Source organism: Thamnophis elegans, chromosome Z (genome assembly GCF_009769535.1).
Source record: "Thamnophis elegans isolate rThaEle1 chromosome Z, rThaEle1.pri, whole genome shotgun sequence".
Classification (NCBI taxonomy): Eukaryota; Metazoa; Chordata; class Lepidosauria; order Squamata; family Colubridae; genus Thamnophis; species Thamnophis elegans.
Window position 1 is genome coordinate 69,710,058 of NC_045558.1, and position 16,389 is coordinate 69,726,446.

Genomic DNA, 16,389 nt, shown 5'->3' on the forward strand with positions numbered 1-16,389 from the left:
CTTGCTGTTGGGAATTTTTGCCTATGAATATAGCTATATATCTCTTTATCTTTTAAGTGCTGACATCTGCTGTGGGCTGTTGAGGAATGTGTGGGCTGCTTTCTCCCTCTAAGAAAACATGTTTGTCAATTTCTCATTCAGGGAAGTATATTCTCCCTTTTTAATATTTCTCAAAATATTTCATTCTTCTAAGAGAGGCGTGGAGAGGTACAACTGATGCCATGTTATTAAGCCTTATTATCATGAGAGAGAACTAAAATGAATTGGAAGGAGTATCCATTTATTATTAGTGAGCAATCATGTGCCTTGGCCACTCTGAAGCAATGCAAGAGACCCGTGTCCCAAAAGTGCTTTTTCAAGAGGAAACTGGACTTTCTGGAAACCAAGAAAGTCCAGTTGCCTCTTGAAAAAAGTACCTTTGGAACAACCATGACCTAGATGACTAAAGAATCCCCATAGACAAGAGACTCCTGTGCTCAATGAATTGACAAAGCACCCTTTCCCACCCAGAAGAAGCAAACATTAAATCCATTTGCACCACTTAATGAGACCCGCTGGTCTCACTCACCTCACAAAATATCCTAAGGAAATCATCCAGATTTAAGGAAATCATCCAGATTTAAGGAAAGATCACATGACAGACAGAATGTCAAACTTGCATCTTGCCTCTCAGCCGTTTCTTCTATGGCTATGCCAACCTTTCTGTAAATAGCTATTCCAGTCATGTTGAAAGTATACTCCAAAAGCTTAAAACAACCCTTTATCAATCTTTAAGATAGTCAAGCCCCAGGAATAAAAGTACCACAAAAAACGCCAGGGGAAGGGGGACTCTGGTGAAGCTCAGTCTACAGCCAGAGAGTCTGGGTGTAAGGTTTACAATGTAACATGCTTAACCCAGGGTTAACCCATGCTTAAGCAGGGTTGTGTTCCTGAAAACACTTAAAGCAGCAGGGCAATTAAGATAAGGATTAGGCTTGAAATACAGGAATACCAAAATGTTTCCTTCCTGCCTCCCTTGCAGGATTAGCCCTGTAAAGTGGGAAAAGATTTCTTCCAACAACTGCTCAGAAAATTAACATCCGGTTCGGGAGAACCTGTCAAGCCAGCCTCCCTCAGCAACCAAGAAAGAAACCACTCAACTCCATTTTGCAGAATTAAGAGTACTTTTACTGGTTATGAGTAGATAGCAGCTAAGCAAAGCAAGATCTGAGGCGAAAGCGTGTATAATCATACATATCTATATGTGACTCAACTCCCCCCCCCGGTAACCCCATCCCATAGTCCAACCTGCACACCCCTCAGATGTCATGTGGGTTCCATCTTCAAAAACTATCATCAGGTTGGTATGCCGGACAGATGGCCTTGGCGGGCAAATCCACTATCTGCAGTATGCGCAGTAGATGGTGAGAACAAAACTCCATTTTTTACAATCACGCCTGTACTTAAACTTCCCCTCCCAAATACCCCCTCCCTGTTTCAATGACAGCCGAAAATAAGTAGCGAAGCAGAGGCTGACATCTGGCCCTCCTTCAGGAAAAGAAGTCATCCCTGCACGAAAAACAAATACAAAAAACCAAGAACAAGACAATAAAGAAATTTATAAGTCAATTTAGGTCAGGGTTTATCAGGGTGCTTAGAGTAGAACTTCCGCAAGAGTCTAGGAGCCCTAACATGGGATTTATCAACCCATCCAGCCTGGGAGGGGGGGGAAATGTTTCCAGGAGACTACATATTGAATTCGATTCCTATGTTTCCTGGAGCCCAAAATTTCCTTAATCTCAAAATGTTGCTCTCCTTCAATGAGAAGAGGGGCAGGGGGCACAGGTAGGGGCACACAAAAGAGGAAGTGTGCTCCGGTTTCAAGAGGTTCACATGAGAAGAAAGTGGAGCTAACGTTGTGATGGCACATCGTGCGGACTCGACTGTCCAAGCTCGCCGATGACACTTTTGCCCCTGGACGGTCCGGCAGGACATAAACCATCCTGAAGAGATGGTGACTGGGAAGACAAAACCTTGCTGGTCACAGGGACACCACAAAGTCCCTGATCGACCCAAGGGTAGCACTTCCAACCAGCGGCAAACAGGCAGCCCCCAGGCTGACACAGTCGGAGATGGCTCCCGAAGGAAGAAAAGAAGTGAAAGCGTTCCATCTGGTGAGGTTTTTTTTTTTCCTTTCCTAAGATTGCCCTAAGAAACCCTTTTTAAAAAAAATAATTAGTCCTCTAAGCAAGAATAAAGCGGTGAATTTAATTCCTATTGGACTGCCTTAGAAAGTTTTCTGTTCCTGCTTGTAATGATGTTTTGTGGATTGAAGTGATTGCAACATTTCCTGTTTCCCCGCTTGAAGTGTATGGACTGATCTTTTTTCCTCTATTTTTTTAATACCTTAACTGTTTCTCTTGGTTTAAACTAAAAAAATTTTCTACTTTAACAAATTCTACATGTCATAAAATTACCCTAAAGATACTTAAGGAAAAAGCATAAGGAAAAAATAATTGAATCTGCCATTTGAAAGCCTGAGCTTGAAACAATGTATCATTTGTTCTTTTCTATTTGACTTCACTGACTTTGCAACAGAAGGGTTTGGAATCTTGTTTATAAAACCTGATAAGGACTCAAGGGCATGAACAGTGTTTTGCTGGTACCCTTGGAAAATATTTTGGCAAGAGAAGGAAAAGGAAAGAAAGAGACAAGAACCCTTCTACTTTGAAAACCACAAAAGAACTTGTGCTTAAGATTGAAAATAAATATAGATATTTTCCTCAAAAAATTTTTGACAGGCTAGAGTGGCAGATTCCTCTCTCTTTTTCTTTTTCCTTACATTCCTTTCCATTCTGAAAAATGGATCAATATTCTGATGAAGAAAACGTAATAATCCAAAACATCCTGGCTGGTCTCCAAAACATTTCAGAAGAATTTGAGATATTTGATAAGAAATGGGACAGACTATGGGGTATCACAGTAAAAGAGGAGAGGGTTGGAGCCCCAGAGATTAAAGAAGAGAATGAAAATTCAGAAAACAAAGACAAGACCTTAGATAAAACCATTAATAGAGTAAATATAAGTGAAAGTGAAAAGAAGGGAAGTTGGAAAAGTGACTTTGACAATTTGGAGCTTTCTCCCAAATTCCAAGATGCAGGAGAAAATAAAAGAGTGAAAAGGATGGAATTAAGAAGATAAATTCATCCAGAAATAAGTTTGATAACCAAAGATAAGCCTACGTTAATAACAACTCAAGGGCAACGAATCTACATGAGAGATCCTTCAAGCCACAAAGTGCGGAGAGAAATTCTAAACTCTGAAAAGGTGCTAAAAAGAGAATTGACACAACAGCTGGTGAGAGAGAAAGGACCATTTTGCTACTGAAAAGACACTGGTTGATAATGCCACTCTATGATAAAAATTAGTTAACTTTTGATGATTAATAAGTAGGGATTTTAGTACTTGATAGACTGTTTTAGATCATCATTGAATGTTTATTCCTTAACATATAATTTACTATGATATTAATAATGAAATGATTACTTTAATTAGGATAAATAACTGGGCCATAAATTGTAAATTGAGATTTAGTGAAAAGATTTATAAACTGTATAAATTTCTTGTTTAGATCTTGTCATGAAGGTATAAATAATTTGGATCAGAAGAGAGGAGATGCGATATAAATTAGCAAACAATTGGTTTTTTTTTTCTTTACTCTTACCTATAATAGCAAGAAGGAAATGCTAATGCTATACCTTTGGTGACTATTAACTAGAAATGTCAACATTTTTTTAGATTATCTTAGATTTTAAATGGTTATTTTGCTAACACTTATTACCGTATATACTCGAGTATAGGCCGACCCGAATATAAGCCGAGGCACCTAATTTTACCACAAAAAACTGGAAAAGTTATTGACTCGAGTATAAGCCTAGGGTGGGAAATGCAGCAGCTACCGGTAAATTTCAAAAATAAAAATAGATACCAATAATGTTTTTGAATATTTATTTCAAAGAAAAACAGTAAACTAGCGGTGTATTCAATGAAATACTTCACTCACCTCATGATGCTGATGTCCCGCTGTGATGATGATGTCCCGTGCAGCCGCGGGAGCGATGTCCCGCCTCCTATGACACACGGCACAGTGATTCCTATCATTGGATCACTGTACCAGAGGAGGTGGGACATCGCTATGTGGCTGCTTGCCATAACAAGGAGGAGGTGGGACATCGTTGCAGAGCGGCAGGAGGGGGAGGAAGGGGAATCGTAAGACAGCCCTGCATTACATTAGAACGTGAGGAGGGGGGATGGTGCGGTGCGCGCTGCGCGGCAAACTGACACAGAGGGAGGGGAAACTCACAGGGGCACTGGGCCATTCACGAGTGTCACCCAGCGGCATGGCCCCACCCCCTTTTCTCCTCCATTTCGGGCAAATTTTTCACTGACTCGAGTATAAGCCGAGGCGGTTTTTTTCAGCCCAAAAAGTGGGCTGAAAAACTAGGCTTATACTCGAGTATATACAGTAATAAATTTCTGCTCAGAGATGGCTATAAAGATAAAATGCTTTTGGCCTTGTGAAGAGGAGAGGTGAGAAAAATATTTTTTAAAAATTAGCTAACTACAATAACAATAAAGAAATGTTACTGGACAATATTCAAGGACATATACAGGTGTGTTGTACTGGTAAAAGCAAAATGGACAGAAGTGTTAATTTGTGAGTTTGGGGGGGGGAGGAGAGGGAATGTTAGACATCCTTTTAATAGACTTCCTTTTAGAACATGGTATAAAGATGTAAAGCTCCGACAGATTCATTGCGATTGGGGGGGGGGGGGGAAATGCCAGTAGGTGGTTGTGTCTTTAAAACTCTAAGTAAATGAAATTGTGGTATAGTGATAATAAAATATACAAACTCCATAATGTACAACTCAAACTGAATGAAATATATGTAATGATTGTGGAAGAAACAGACAAAATATACATGTAACCAATGGATACGCTTTCTACAAGATGTAATGAAAGATGATTTTTTCTTTTGTGTTTCTCTTTAATAAAAACAATAAAAATTAAAAAAAGAGGTTCACATGAAACACCGGATAAATCCGGTTAAGATGCTTTGGTGGTTCCAATCATACAGAAACAGGATTAATGATCTTCACAATAGAAAATGGACCAATGTACTTTGGCCCCAATTTCTTTGACTTCTGGGTAGTTTGGAGCAACTTGGTAGACAAAAACACTCAATCTCCTACTTTGTAGTCCCTTTGCTTCACCCTCTTTTTGTTGGCCTGTTTCTTGTGTGCCCGATGAGCAGCTTCTAATGCTTTGCGGGTCATGGGCCAAATTTGTCGGAGCTGGTCACTCCACTCGGAGAGGGACAAAATTTGCGGCTTTTCCTGGGGTAATTCCGGAAGAGGTACAAAGTCCTGTCCAAACACAATCTTAAAAGGGGTGAAACTAGTACTGCTGTGCACAGAGTTGTTGTATGCCACATAAAACAGGTCTGTGATGACTCAAATCATGGTATTCCCTAGACTCTCTGATAATTCGACAATGAAATCCATCGATATCTCTTTCCACGAGACTTCAGGACGGGCCACACCTTGGAGAAGGCCTTGGGGTTTTCCTAGTGGGTGCTTCCCGGCAGCACATATGGGGCAACTGGCCACATAGGACTCAATGTCTTTTTTCAATGAAGGCCACCAAAATTGCCTCTTAACTAGATGTAGAGTCTTTACAAAACCAAAATGGCCTGCCATTCGGGAATCATGGGCCCACTGAAGAACAAAAGTTTTCAGGCTAGCAGGAACATACAATTTGGCCCCTACACAAGCCAGTCTATCTTTCATGGTACATTCATTCGAATGTTCCTTGAACCAGTCATCGGACTCAAGGCCTTCCTTGAGTTTGCATATGAGGTCTGTTGTGACCTCCAAATTTGAGTTGTTTTGGCTTCTGGTAACCACCGGGGCAGCAAGACTCTTTTCTGGGATGACTGGGTGAACCACGCTCAGCTTCGAGCTGTTGTATTGTGGAAGTCTGCATAAAGCATCAGCCATAAAGTTCTTCCCTCCAGGGATGTACTTGAGGGTGAAGTTGAACTGGTTGAAATGTTGCGCCAACCGCATTTGTTTAGGAGATAGCTTTTGAAGGGTCTTCAACGTCTCCAAATTTTTATGATCAGTCCATATTTCAAAAGGGTGTTTAGCCCCTTCAAGGAAATGTTGCCAGGTCATCAAAGCCCACCTGACAGCAAAAGCTTCTTTTTCCCATATAGCTCACTGTCGCTCCGTCTCTGTTAGTTTACGAGAGGTCTAAGTGCAAGACTGTAGGTTCCTATCAGCGTTCGTTTGAAGTAACACTGCTCCTACTGCCACATCATTGGCATCAGCTTGAATGATGAATGGTGCATCCATATCTGGGTGTTTCAAAACGGGTTCAGCTGCAAAGAGTCGCTTTAGTTTTTTGAATGCGGCTTGACATTTCATAGTCCAATTCAATGGCTTCCCCGGTCTGGGCCTGGCCTCCCCTTTTGACTTTAGGAGATTTGTAATGGGCAGAGCAATGCTGGCGAATGCGGGAATAAATTTACAATAAAAATTTGCAAATCCCAAAAAACTTTGTAATTGTTTGCGGATGCGAGGGGGCGCCCACTCAGGGACAACCTGGACTTTTGCTGGGTCCATCTCGATGCCATTGTGGGAGATGCGATAGCCAAGGTAGTCATTTTTTTCCTGATGAAATTCACATTTAGACAATTTGGCATATAGTTCTGCGGCCCGGAGTTTTTTGAGTACTGATCGTACCAATGTCACGTGTTCGTCACGTGTTTCCGTGTAAATAAGGATGTTATCAAGGTAGACCATCACACCCTTGTACAGGTGATCATGCAAAACCTCATTTATTAATTGCATGAAAACCGCTGGTGCCCCCTGTAGGCCAAATGGGAGTACTCGGAATTGGAAACAACCAAGTGGGCAGTTGAAAGCAGTTTTCCATTCATCTCCTTCTTTAATTCTGACTTTGTAATAGGCCTCTCTTAAGTCCAATTTTGTGAAGATCTTTCTTTTCCCCAATTAGGCCAACATGTCCTTCATCAGAGGGAGGGGTAAACATTTTGTACGCATACAGCATTAAGATTTTGGTAATTAATCAGAGATGAAAGGAGCCATCTTTCTTTTCTCTGAACAACACTGGAGCGGCCACTAGTGGCCTAGCAGGTTCAATAAACCCCCTTTGTAAATTTTTGTCAATAAATTTCAGTAATTCTTTCATTTCACAGGGGGTCATTGAGTAGATTTGGGGTTTAGGAAGTTTTACCTCTGGGAGGATATCAATGCTGCAATCTGTTGCACGGTGAGAGGGCAATTTATCAGAGGATTTTTCACTGAAAACATCCCTTAGGTTCCAATATTCTTTTGGGATTTTCTCCTCCCCCCTCAATTTTTTCTTGCATTGCAGCTGCTAGGTTAGATTCAGCGTTAGCAATATTGGGAGCCCTCCCTTCTCCCTCAGAGGGTGTAGCAGATCAGATGCTCAACCACACTTTCTTCCAATTGACGTGTGGGTTCCATTTACGTAACTAGGGTAAGCCCAATATGAGAGGCCGGTCCATTCCCGGTGCAACAATAAAACTTATTGTCTCCTGGTGAGTTCCCATCCACATGTCTATTGATTCAGTCACAAAATGGGCAGGACTCCCCCCAGCTATCGACCCATCCAAATGGCAAAAAGCAATGGGGACTTTTAAAGTTCTCAGTTTCAGGCCCAGTTTTTCCACCACTTCAGGGCTAACGATGCAACGTGTGCAACCCGAATCTAAAAGGGCCAGCATTTTAGCTTGGGCTCCAGTAGAGGGCACTTTAAGTTCTACTGGGATGATCATGGGGCCTGATCGGGAACTTACCAGACATCCGTCGTCAGATTTGGTTTAACTTTCCTCCGATGAGGAGGATGGTTCCTCTTCTCCTGGAGTGGGAAGGAATTGCGCAGCAGGCTCCACCCCTTTCATGGCGGTATCCCTTCTTTTCCATGGCTGTTTATTTGGCTTTCTCTCCCCCCCCCCGGGCAGGGCGCTTTGGGCCCACCTTGGTGCAGCAGTTTGCTGCTCAGTGCCCCTCCTTCCTACAACGGAAACAGGTGATCGACTGGGGCTTGCTTGCAGACCAACTTTTCCCTTCTTTTGGAGCTCCTTGGGGGGTTGTTGGGAGGGGTAGCCTTTTCTTTCTCACTGTCCTCATGGTACGTTTCGGGCTAAATTGATTTCCACATCCACTGCGAATTCATACCAGCATTGCAAGCTATGGACCCCCCCCCCCCCCCCCCCGTTTACACAGTTCTGGTATATATCTTTGTTTAAACCGTCCATGAAGCTGTCCATCAAAGCCTCTTGGGACCACCCACGCATATAAACAGACAATTCACAAAACTCTTGTATATATTCAGCAACTGGGCTTTTTCCCTGGGTATGGGTTTTCATTCGGGTTCTAGCCTTCTGCTCTGTGAGCAGATCATCAAAGCGTTTCCTCAGGGTGGCCATAAATCTATTATAGTGTCTCAGTAGGGGGAGTCATCGTTATGCAGGGCAACTATCCAAGCTGCTGCCTTGTTCTCCAGGGCCATGGTAACCACTCTTACCTTGGCTTCCTCCGTGGGGAGGTCTTCTCCAAACTGTTGCATGAAATTCCATATCTGAACCAGGAAAAATTCTAGATTTTTTAATTCCCCACTAAATTTCACACCAAGCGGAGGAATTTTAGCCATCCAGTGTCTGCGGGGGGGGGGGGGGCTCCCTCTCTTGGAATGGCTCTTGTGGCTGCTGCTGCTGGGTCCAGGGCTTCTCCATCCTGATCAGCTCCATTGTCTGCCTCCTCGCCCCCCCTTGGGCAGAACAAGATCCCTGCAGTTGTCTCCTCTGTTTCTGGGAGATCAGCCTCTCTTTTAGGACTGCTTTCATGTAAGCATCGACTCTCCCAAGCCTCTTCAAAGAGTTTCATAGCCTAGGACATCATAAAGTTCTCCTCATCAGCATCCTGCCAAGCAGCTGCTGGTCGCCGATATTGCCTTGTGGTAACTCCAGCCGGAATTTCCTCAGGGTCATATTTCTGTCCCACTCCCAACAACCACCTGGGATGGACAGATCATTCTTCCAATTGTAGTTCAGCCATCCGCTCCGTTTCCAAAGGGCACAAGGATGCATCCGCTCCCATGTCATCCTGATTGCTGCCTGGTGGGACATTCTTTAAAAAATTTGGGATTTTTTACATTCCCCTCGGTAGGTGTTAGCTCCGGGATGAGTGCGAAAGTGAGAATCTTGCTTAAGGTCAAGCCAGCCTCCCTCAGCAACCAAGAAAGAAGCCACAACTCCATTTTGCAGAATTGAGTTCTTTTACTGGTTATGAATAGATAGCAGCTAAGCAAAGCAAGATCTGAGGCGAAAGCGTGCGTAATCATAGATATCAATATGTGATCCAACTCCCTCCCCCTGGTAGCCCCATCCCATAGTCCAGTCCACACACCCCTCAGATGTCATGCGGGTTCCATCTTCAAAAAGCATCATCAGGTTGGTATGCTGGACAGTTGGCCTTGGCGGGCAAATCCACTATCTGCAGCATGCGCAGTAGATGGTGAGAACAAAACTCCCTTTTTTACAATCACTCCTGTACTTAAACTTCCCCTCCCAAATACCATGCCTCCCCTTTCCAGTTTCAATGACTGCCGAAAGCAAATAGCGAAGCAAAGGCTGACAGAACCCATGCAAACCGGTAGCAGCCCATCTCTGATCTTAACATAAGATGAAAACTAAAATCATTGCAACACTTATAAAAAAATGTTTCTCCACTTTAATAAACTCTCCATTTAAAAATGGATCAAAAGCTTTTAAAAAATCAGCCAAAGTTGTACTTTGTGTGACTTCAGCACTCAACTGATTCAATGTTGAGTGAGAAGATTTCAAATTGAAAGTTCTTGCAGAAAAATGTGCAGGAATTTATAGATTTCATTTTAGGGGAAGATCTTAACCTTTTCTTTCTGGTGAAGGAATGAAATATTAACCAGTAACTGGTTTCTTTATAAAGTTGCCTTGAATACAAGTGACTCAACTAATGGAAAGAGGAAATATGCATCACTAACCAGTTCCTCAACAGAAGCAGTAAATCACAACTTCAGAGCTTATACTGGCAGGAATGTGTAGAACCCATCACAAAAAGCAGCAATCAATCATCCAGCATATATAATTAAGTGCATTTAACCAGAAAAACCCACAACGATAAGTAATGTCATGCATTTTCCCGTATTCATAGAAATATTCAAATAGACCAGAAACACACACATCCCCAGAAATAGAGAAAAATGATCAGTGATTGGCTACAAAGGCAGTTCAAATGTAAATCATATAAACTTAAAATAAGCAGAAATTATTTTGCCCTTGTAAGTCTATAATATAATGGTATTATTATGTTTACCCTGAACAAATTCTAATTCCAGAGCATTTCTTTACAGAAGAGTATTTCAATAATTGCAACTGGTAGACATGCTTAACTTTAATTCTGTTTTGTTTACATATCTTTATAAATTTAAACAAAACAAAATTTAATGACAATCCATTTTATCAGGGGTTTTTCATTCCTCTTCTCATAAATAGATATTGTACTGCCAAAGAATCAACAACCTTTACACAAGAGTTGCCTCAGAAAATAAATAGAGATTTGACTACATAAACATGAGGTTTGTACTGTATACAAAAATAGTTCTTGGGAAGAAATACTTGATATTTGACTTAATGGGTCAGTAATTTTTAGACATACTTTATGTCAAAACACAGAACCTTGAGAACTACCAAGACCTTATTCAAATAAATGTTTGAGATCATAATGAGCTGTAGAATACCACTTAATATTTCTTCCTCTCCTTAATGGTCCCAGATTTTCAGGGTTCTGGGGTGATGGCAACATCAACTATGACCCTAATTATGACAGCTTTAGATCACCCAAAATGACCTAGAGGGCCACATGCAGCCTGTAAACAAGAAGTCCCTTGATACAAACAATAATATGAAAAAAAAAGTTAGCTAGGCTGACTATCTTCCATTAGGAAAATATTATATAGGAGAATTATAAACAATGTGCAATATATCTGAATGAGAGATTAAATAATAGAGCAGTCACCTGCATAATCCAGTGAAGAAATGAATAGCATGTGCCTTTGAACAGGGATTCTGATTATACTAAGGTACCCAATTCTTAAAATCAAAGATGTATGTCTATGTTACATATCATATCATCACTAAAACAAAACCGATTAGAATGCTAATATGATGAAACAAGAATACTTACAATAAAGCCAAGTTTTTTGTAATCACGTGTATACATGGATTTACGCTTCTCAATATTACCACTGTTGCTATTGGGTTCAGATTCTACATCAAAAGCAATTCTTCGGAGTTCAAATATGATGTCCCTCTGGGCCTGATAAGTTTTTAAAGAGATTTTTAAATTAAAATCAAAATAATAATGTTTCAAAGCATGTAGTTTTGGATAAAAGTAATATCATCAGCTTTCCTTAATATAATTGAATGTTATTCAGTAAGAGATAACATTTGGATTATCTTGCAATATTATACATGTCATGAAAACTAAATATAGCAATAGCAGTAGCAATATTGAAAACTAAATATTTCTGCTTAAAGATAAAAATAGTTTTGAAAACAATCAACCCAATCCTGATTATTCCTTCAGACTATGATCATCTTACCAGTGACCATTTTGAATGATAGAAATTCAAAATATCTTCTTCAGAATACCTGAATAAGGAAGCTATATTATAATGCTCATCAATTCTATACATACAATAAAAACACTATATACGTCAGTCAGGGGATCATTTTTAATCTGATTTTGTTTTCCAGGTGGTGACAGGAGCTTTTCATTTTTTTATTTGGAAAGCAAACCAGGAAAATTGCCTGATTTTGTAAATAGCTAAAAGATTTTTTTAAAGTAAAATTGGTGTCTTAAGCTTCTGTAACTCATATAGCATCTCTTGCTGCATGAATTCCCTTTTTAAGGCTTCTTTCTATTCTGCATTCACAAATAGGTATAAGAAAATTGAGAAAGTAGATTTACTGCAAAGAATAAAGAAGTCGATGATAGTTCTTTGTCTAAACAAGAATCCTGTCCAATAAATACATGTCCCAATGTTCAAATTTGAGGCGTCTTCTCAAAGAATGCATAAAGAAAGCATATACAGCCTCTGCAGCTTTTCTGAATATTCATATCTCCGGATAGCCTTTTCAATAAATCAAATATTCCAAATTTCCCCTCCTGCACCAAGAGCTACAAACACTAGTAATGAAAGAAAAAAGTGATTACCATATGTGATCTGAAATAGTGACATTTGAATAATGAATGTGAATAGAACGGCATCCAGGTCAGTGATAAAATCCATGGAAATTGTTTCATGAGAACTGTAAATGGCATTAATATGAACTTGTTTTTACAGTGTGTTACAGTAACAAATATGGGAAGAAGTGTCTTGATATAGTTATCAACAAGAAGAAAAAAAGATAGGACACTTTAAATATTCCAAAATATCCAGCTGGCCAGCTATTGTGGCAAAGTATGAAGAGTTCTTTCCTGTAGAAAAAAGGAATCTATGACTGGTCATTGCAATGCTCTCTCTGTTCTCAGGAAAGATAGGGATATTATGAAGCTCACTTACTCAACGTTGCATATGGGTACTGCTGCTACTGCTACTGAGGACAGATTTGACTGGTAAGGGAATGTCATTCTTATCTGGCTCCAAATGATTTACACAGCAGGACAGGTACCAGAAATGGAGGAAGAAACAAAATGTATGGACAAAAAATTGATGTGGAAGGAGGTTCAAAGGACAAGAAACATTCTGGCTTATCTGATAAAACATAAGCCTTTTTGTTATGCAAGCTAGATCAAAGTTAAAAGTTAAGAACTTAAAACTATAGAATTGGCATTGCATAGGTCTATGAGTTCCTCTCTCCTAGCTTAAGAAAATGAAGACTCTTGAAACGGAGTATTTCAAAAGGAACCTCTTATTAAATAGAATAGAAACCATTAAGTTCAAAGCAACATCTGAATCCGCTTAGGCAATGCGAGTAGAATTAAAGCAGTAGAGACCCCTCCCATTAGTTAGAATGCAGATTTTAGCCAATACACCAGCATGAAGATGTTTCCTTTTCCAAATGTCCTGAGAACCGAACAAACATATATTCATTCCCATGACTATCTTCCACTAGACACTGAAGTGAAACATCCCACATGGCCATAATAAACATTCCCCCAAAAGGTGAGGGGATCCCAAGGCACTTCGGTGCCAGGAAACCAGTTGTAAAATATTAGTTGTCACAGGCACTGCTAATAAATCGACTCCAAAAGCCCCCCTCCTCCCAATTGAATGGCAGGATCACTTTTAGGGATCTGACATGCTGCCTTCCTTAGAAAAAGGAGAGATCCACCTGTGAAAAGATAGAAACAAAAATTCTATTATAGTATTTTAACAAGATTTGTCAGGGTATTGCAAGTGAAATTTTTTCAGGAAGGTAGGGGCCCTAACATGATTTTGGGATTGGGATAGATGCTTCCAATCATCTACGTATTGGGTTTTCCCCCTGTGGATCCTAGAATCAAGGACTTCCATCATTTCAAAGTGTTGTCACCTTCTATCATGATAGGAACAGGTGGTATAGATGCAGGTGGTCTGAGTGGTGATATTACTTCTTGTTTGAGTAAACTAATGTGAAATACTGGATGGACTTGCCTGAGTGTCTTTGGAAGGAGTAGTTCTACTGTTACTGGGTTGGTGACTATAGTGATAGGGAAAGGTCCAATGAAATTTGGTCCTAATTTCTTTGATGGCTGCAATGACTTCAGGAATTTTGTAGATAAGTATGGTCTAGCTCCAACGTGGAAAGGTTTGGGTTCCACTCTTTTCTTCTCAGCTTGAATTTTAAAAGCCACCCTAGTTTCCTCTAAAGCTAATCTAATTACTGGTCATGTGTCTTGTAAAATGTCTATCCACTCCTTAAGTTGTCCTTAAGAACTATCTGTTGATAGTTCAGGCATGGGGCTGAAATCCTGGCCTGTTGCTACTCTAAAAGGGGTAAAAGCAGTGCTTGAGTGTACAGCATTATTGAATGCCACTTCTGCAAAAGGTAAAAGTTTAGTCCAGTAATCCTGTTGAAAAATAATAAAACATCTTAGATATTGTTTTAGGACCGAGTTAATTTTTTCAGTTGGACCGTTAGTTTGGGCGTGCTGTGACGAGCTCAACCCTTGGACAGTGCCAAGTAAATTTTAAAATGCCTTCCAAAATTTTGAGGTGGATTGGACCTCTTTGTCTGAGGTTATTCTCTGTGAGGCTCCATGAAGATGATAAATGTGTATCAGGAATAACTTGGCAAGACTTTTGGCAGTTGGGATCGTTTGGCAAGGTATAAAATGCACTTGTTTTGAAAACAGGTCTGTTATGACCCAAATGACAGTATTCCTTGCACTTTCTGGTAGTTCTATAATAAAGTCCATCACAATCTCTCTCCAGGGTGCTGAAGGTTCAGCTACCTTCTTTAAGAATCCTGGGATTTCCCCTTGACATCTTTTAGCTGTCGCACAAATAGGGCAGCTAACTACATAGCTCTCTATATCCTTTTTTAGTGATGGCCACAAAAATTGTGGCCTGTTAATTAGGTGTAAAGTTTTCACAAAACCAAAGTGTCCAGCTAATTTGGAGTCATGGCACCTTGCCATTAAGGCAAGTCTTTGTCTAGCTGGAACATACAACTTCATTTCCACTCAAGCTAAGTTATGTTTCATCCCGCAGCTGGATTTGTGGCTCAAAAAATATTCATCAGTGGTTAAAGCTTGTTTAAAGTTTGGATGGTGTCATTGTCCGTCAATGTTTCTTGTTTGGCCTGGGACCTGGTGATTACTTTAGTGGATAGCTGATTGTTTTGTATCATGGGTTTGATTATGTCTGGCTTTGTACTATTGTATTGTGGTTTTCTGGATAGTGCATCTGCCAGAAAATCCCTCCGCTCCCCGGAGATATCTGAGCATAAATTCAAACCATTAAAAGTACTGAGCCCATCGTACTTGTTTTGGGGAGGGTTTCCTTGGGGTCTTTAAGGCTTCTAAATTTTTATGATACATCCAGACTTCAAAAGGGATCTTACTCCCCTCTAGGAAATGCCTCCAGGTTAAAAGTGCCCACCGAACTGCTTCTTTCTCCCAAATGGCCCACCTTTGCTCAGTTTCATTCCATTTTTTGGATGTGTAAGCGCATGGTTGTAATTTGTCTTGCTCATTTTTCTGAAGCAGGACCACTCCTATTGCCACATAGCTGGCATCTGCTTGCGTGATGAATGGTTTCTCTGTGTCCGGGTGCTTTAGAATTGGCTCTGCTGAAAAAAACCGTTTTAAGTTTTTCAAATGCAGCTTGGCATTCCATTATCCAGTTCAAAGGCTGCTTTAGTTTCAGGGTACCCTTCACCTTCATTTTTAAAAGTTTGGTGATGGGGAGAGCAATCTGGGCAAAAGCGGGGCTAAAGTTGGTGAATCCCAGGAAGCTTTGTAACTATTTACATGTTCTTGATGGTTCCCAATTAACTACGCCTGTACTTTTAAAGGATCTATTTCTATGCCCTGGTGTGAAATGCGATACACTAAATAATCGTTTTTTTTCTTGGTGGAATTCACATTTAGAGAGCTTAGCATAAAGTTTGGCAGAGCAGAGTTTGTTCAGAATAGCCCAGACTAGTTTTACATGTTCTGCATTGGTCTCAGTATATAATAAAATGTCATCTAAATAGACCAAAACTCCCTTATACAAATGCTCATGTAGCACTTTGTTTATTAATTGCATAAACAGTGCAGGGGCCCCTTGTAGCCCCAACAGGAGCACTTTGAATTGGTAGCATCCATGAGGGGTGTTAAATGCCATTTTCCATTCATCTCCCGCTTGAATTCTGATATGGTAGTAAGCATCCCTCAAATCCAGGTTTGAAAAAAATTTCTCTTTAGTGAGGCGTGCTAGCATGTCTTTCATGAGGGGAAGAGAGTACATGTTCTGCACACTGATCGTATTTAAGTTTCTAAAATCCACACAGAGACGTTTAGAGCCATCTTTTTTTCCCTCTAAATAATACTGGGGCTGCGATTTTTGGTTGGGTTGCCTCAATGAAACCTGTTGCTAGGTCTTTCTCAATAAATGCTCTCAGGGACATGCTATACAACTTGGATTTAGGAAATTTGGCACCGGGTAGGATTTCTATCACACAGTCAATGGAGCAGTGGGGAGGGGGGAGCTCATCAGAAGCTTTTTCGCTAAAAACCTCAGCCAAGTCTTTGTATTCTTTGGATATGCCCTGGGTTGGCATAGTGTAAG

The 16,389-nt window shown here is 40.5% G+C and overlaps 1 protein-coding gene and 1 long non-coding RNA gene across 6 annotated transcripts in view; both read right to left on the reverse strand.

The window, feature by feature from the left end:
• The window catches only part of ELMO1 (engulfment and cell motility 1), a 532,924-nt gene that overhangs the window by 288,972 nt on the left and 227,563 nt on the right, over nucleotides 1–16,389 (reverse strand). For all 5 annotated transcript variants that reach the window (XM_032235494.1, XM_032235493.1, XM_032235495.1 and 2 more), the window contains one exon: nucleotides 11,313–11,444. In XM_032235494.1, coding sequence (XP_032091385.1) covers nucleotides 11,313–11,444 — 132 coding nt within the window. The remainder of the gene's footprint in view (nucleotides 1–11,312; nucleotides 11,445–16,389) is intronic.
• LOC116520966 lies at nucleotides 12,486–13,076 on the reverse strand. Its single transcript, XR_004256869.1, has 2 exons — nucleotides 12,694–13,076; nucleotides 12,486–12,608 (listed from the first exon to the last, which is right to left on the reverse strand). It is a non-coding gene; the product is annotated as an uncharacterized LOC116520966 (long non-coding RNA).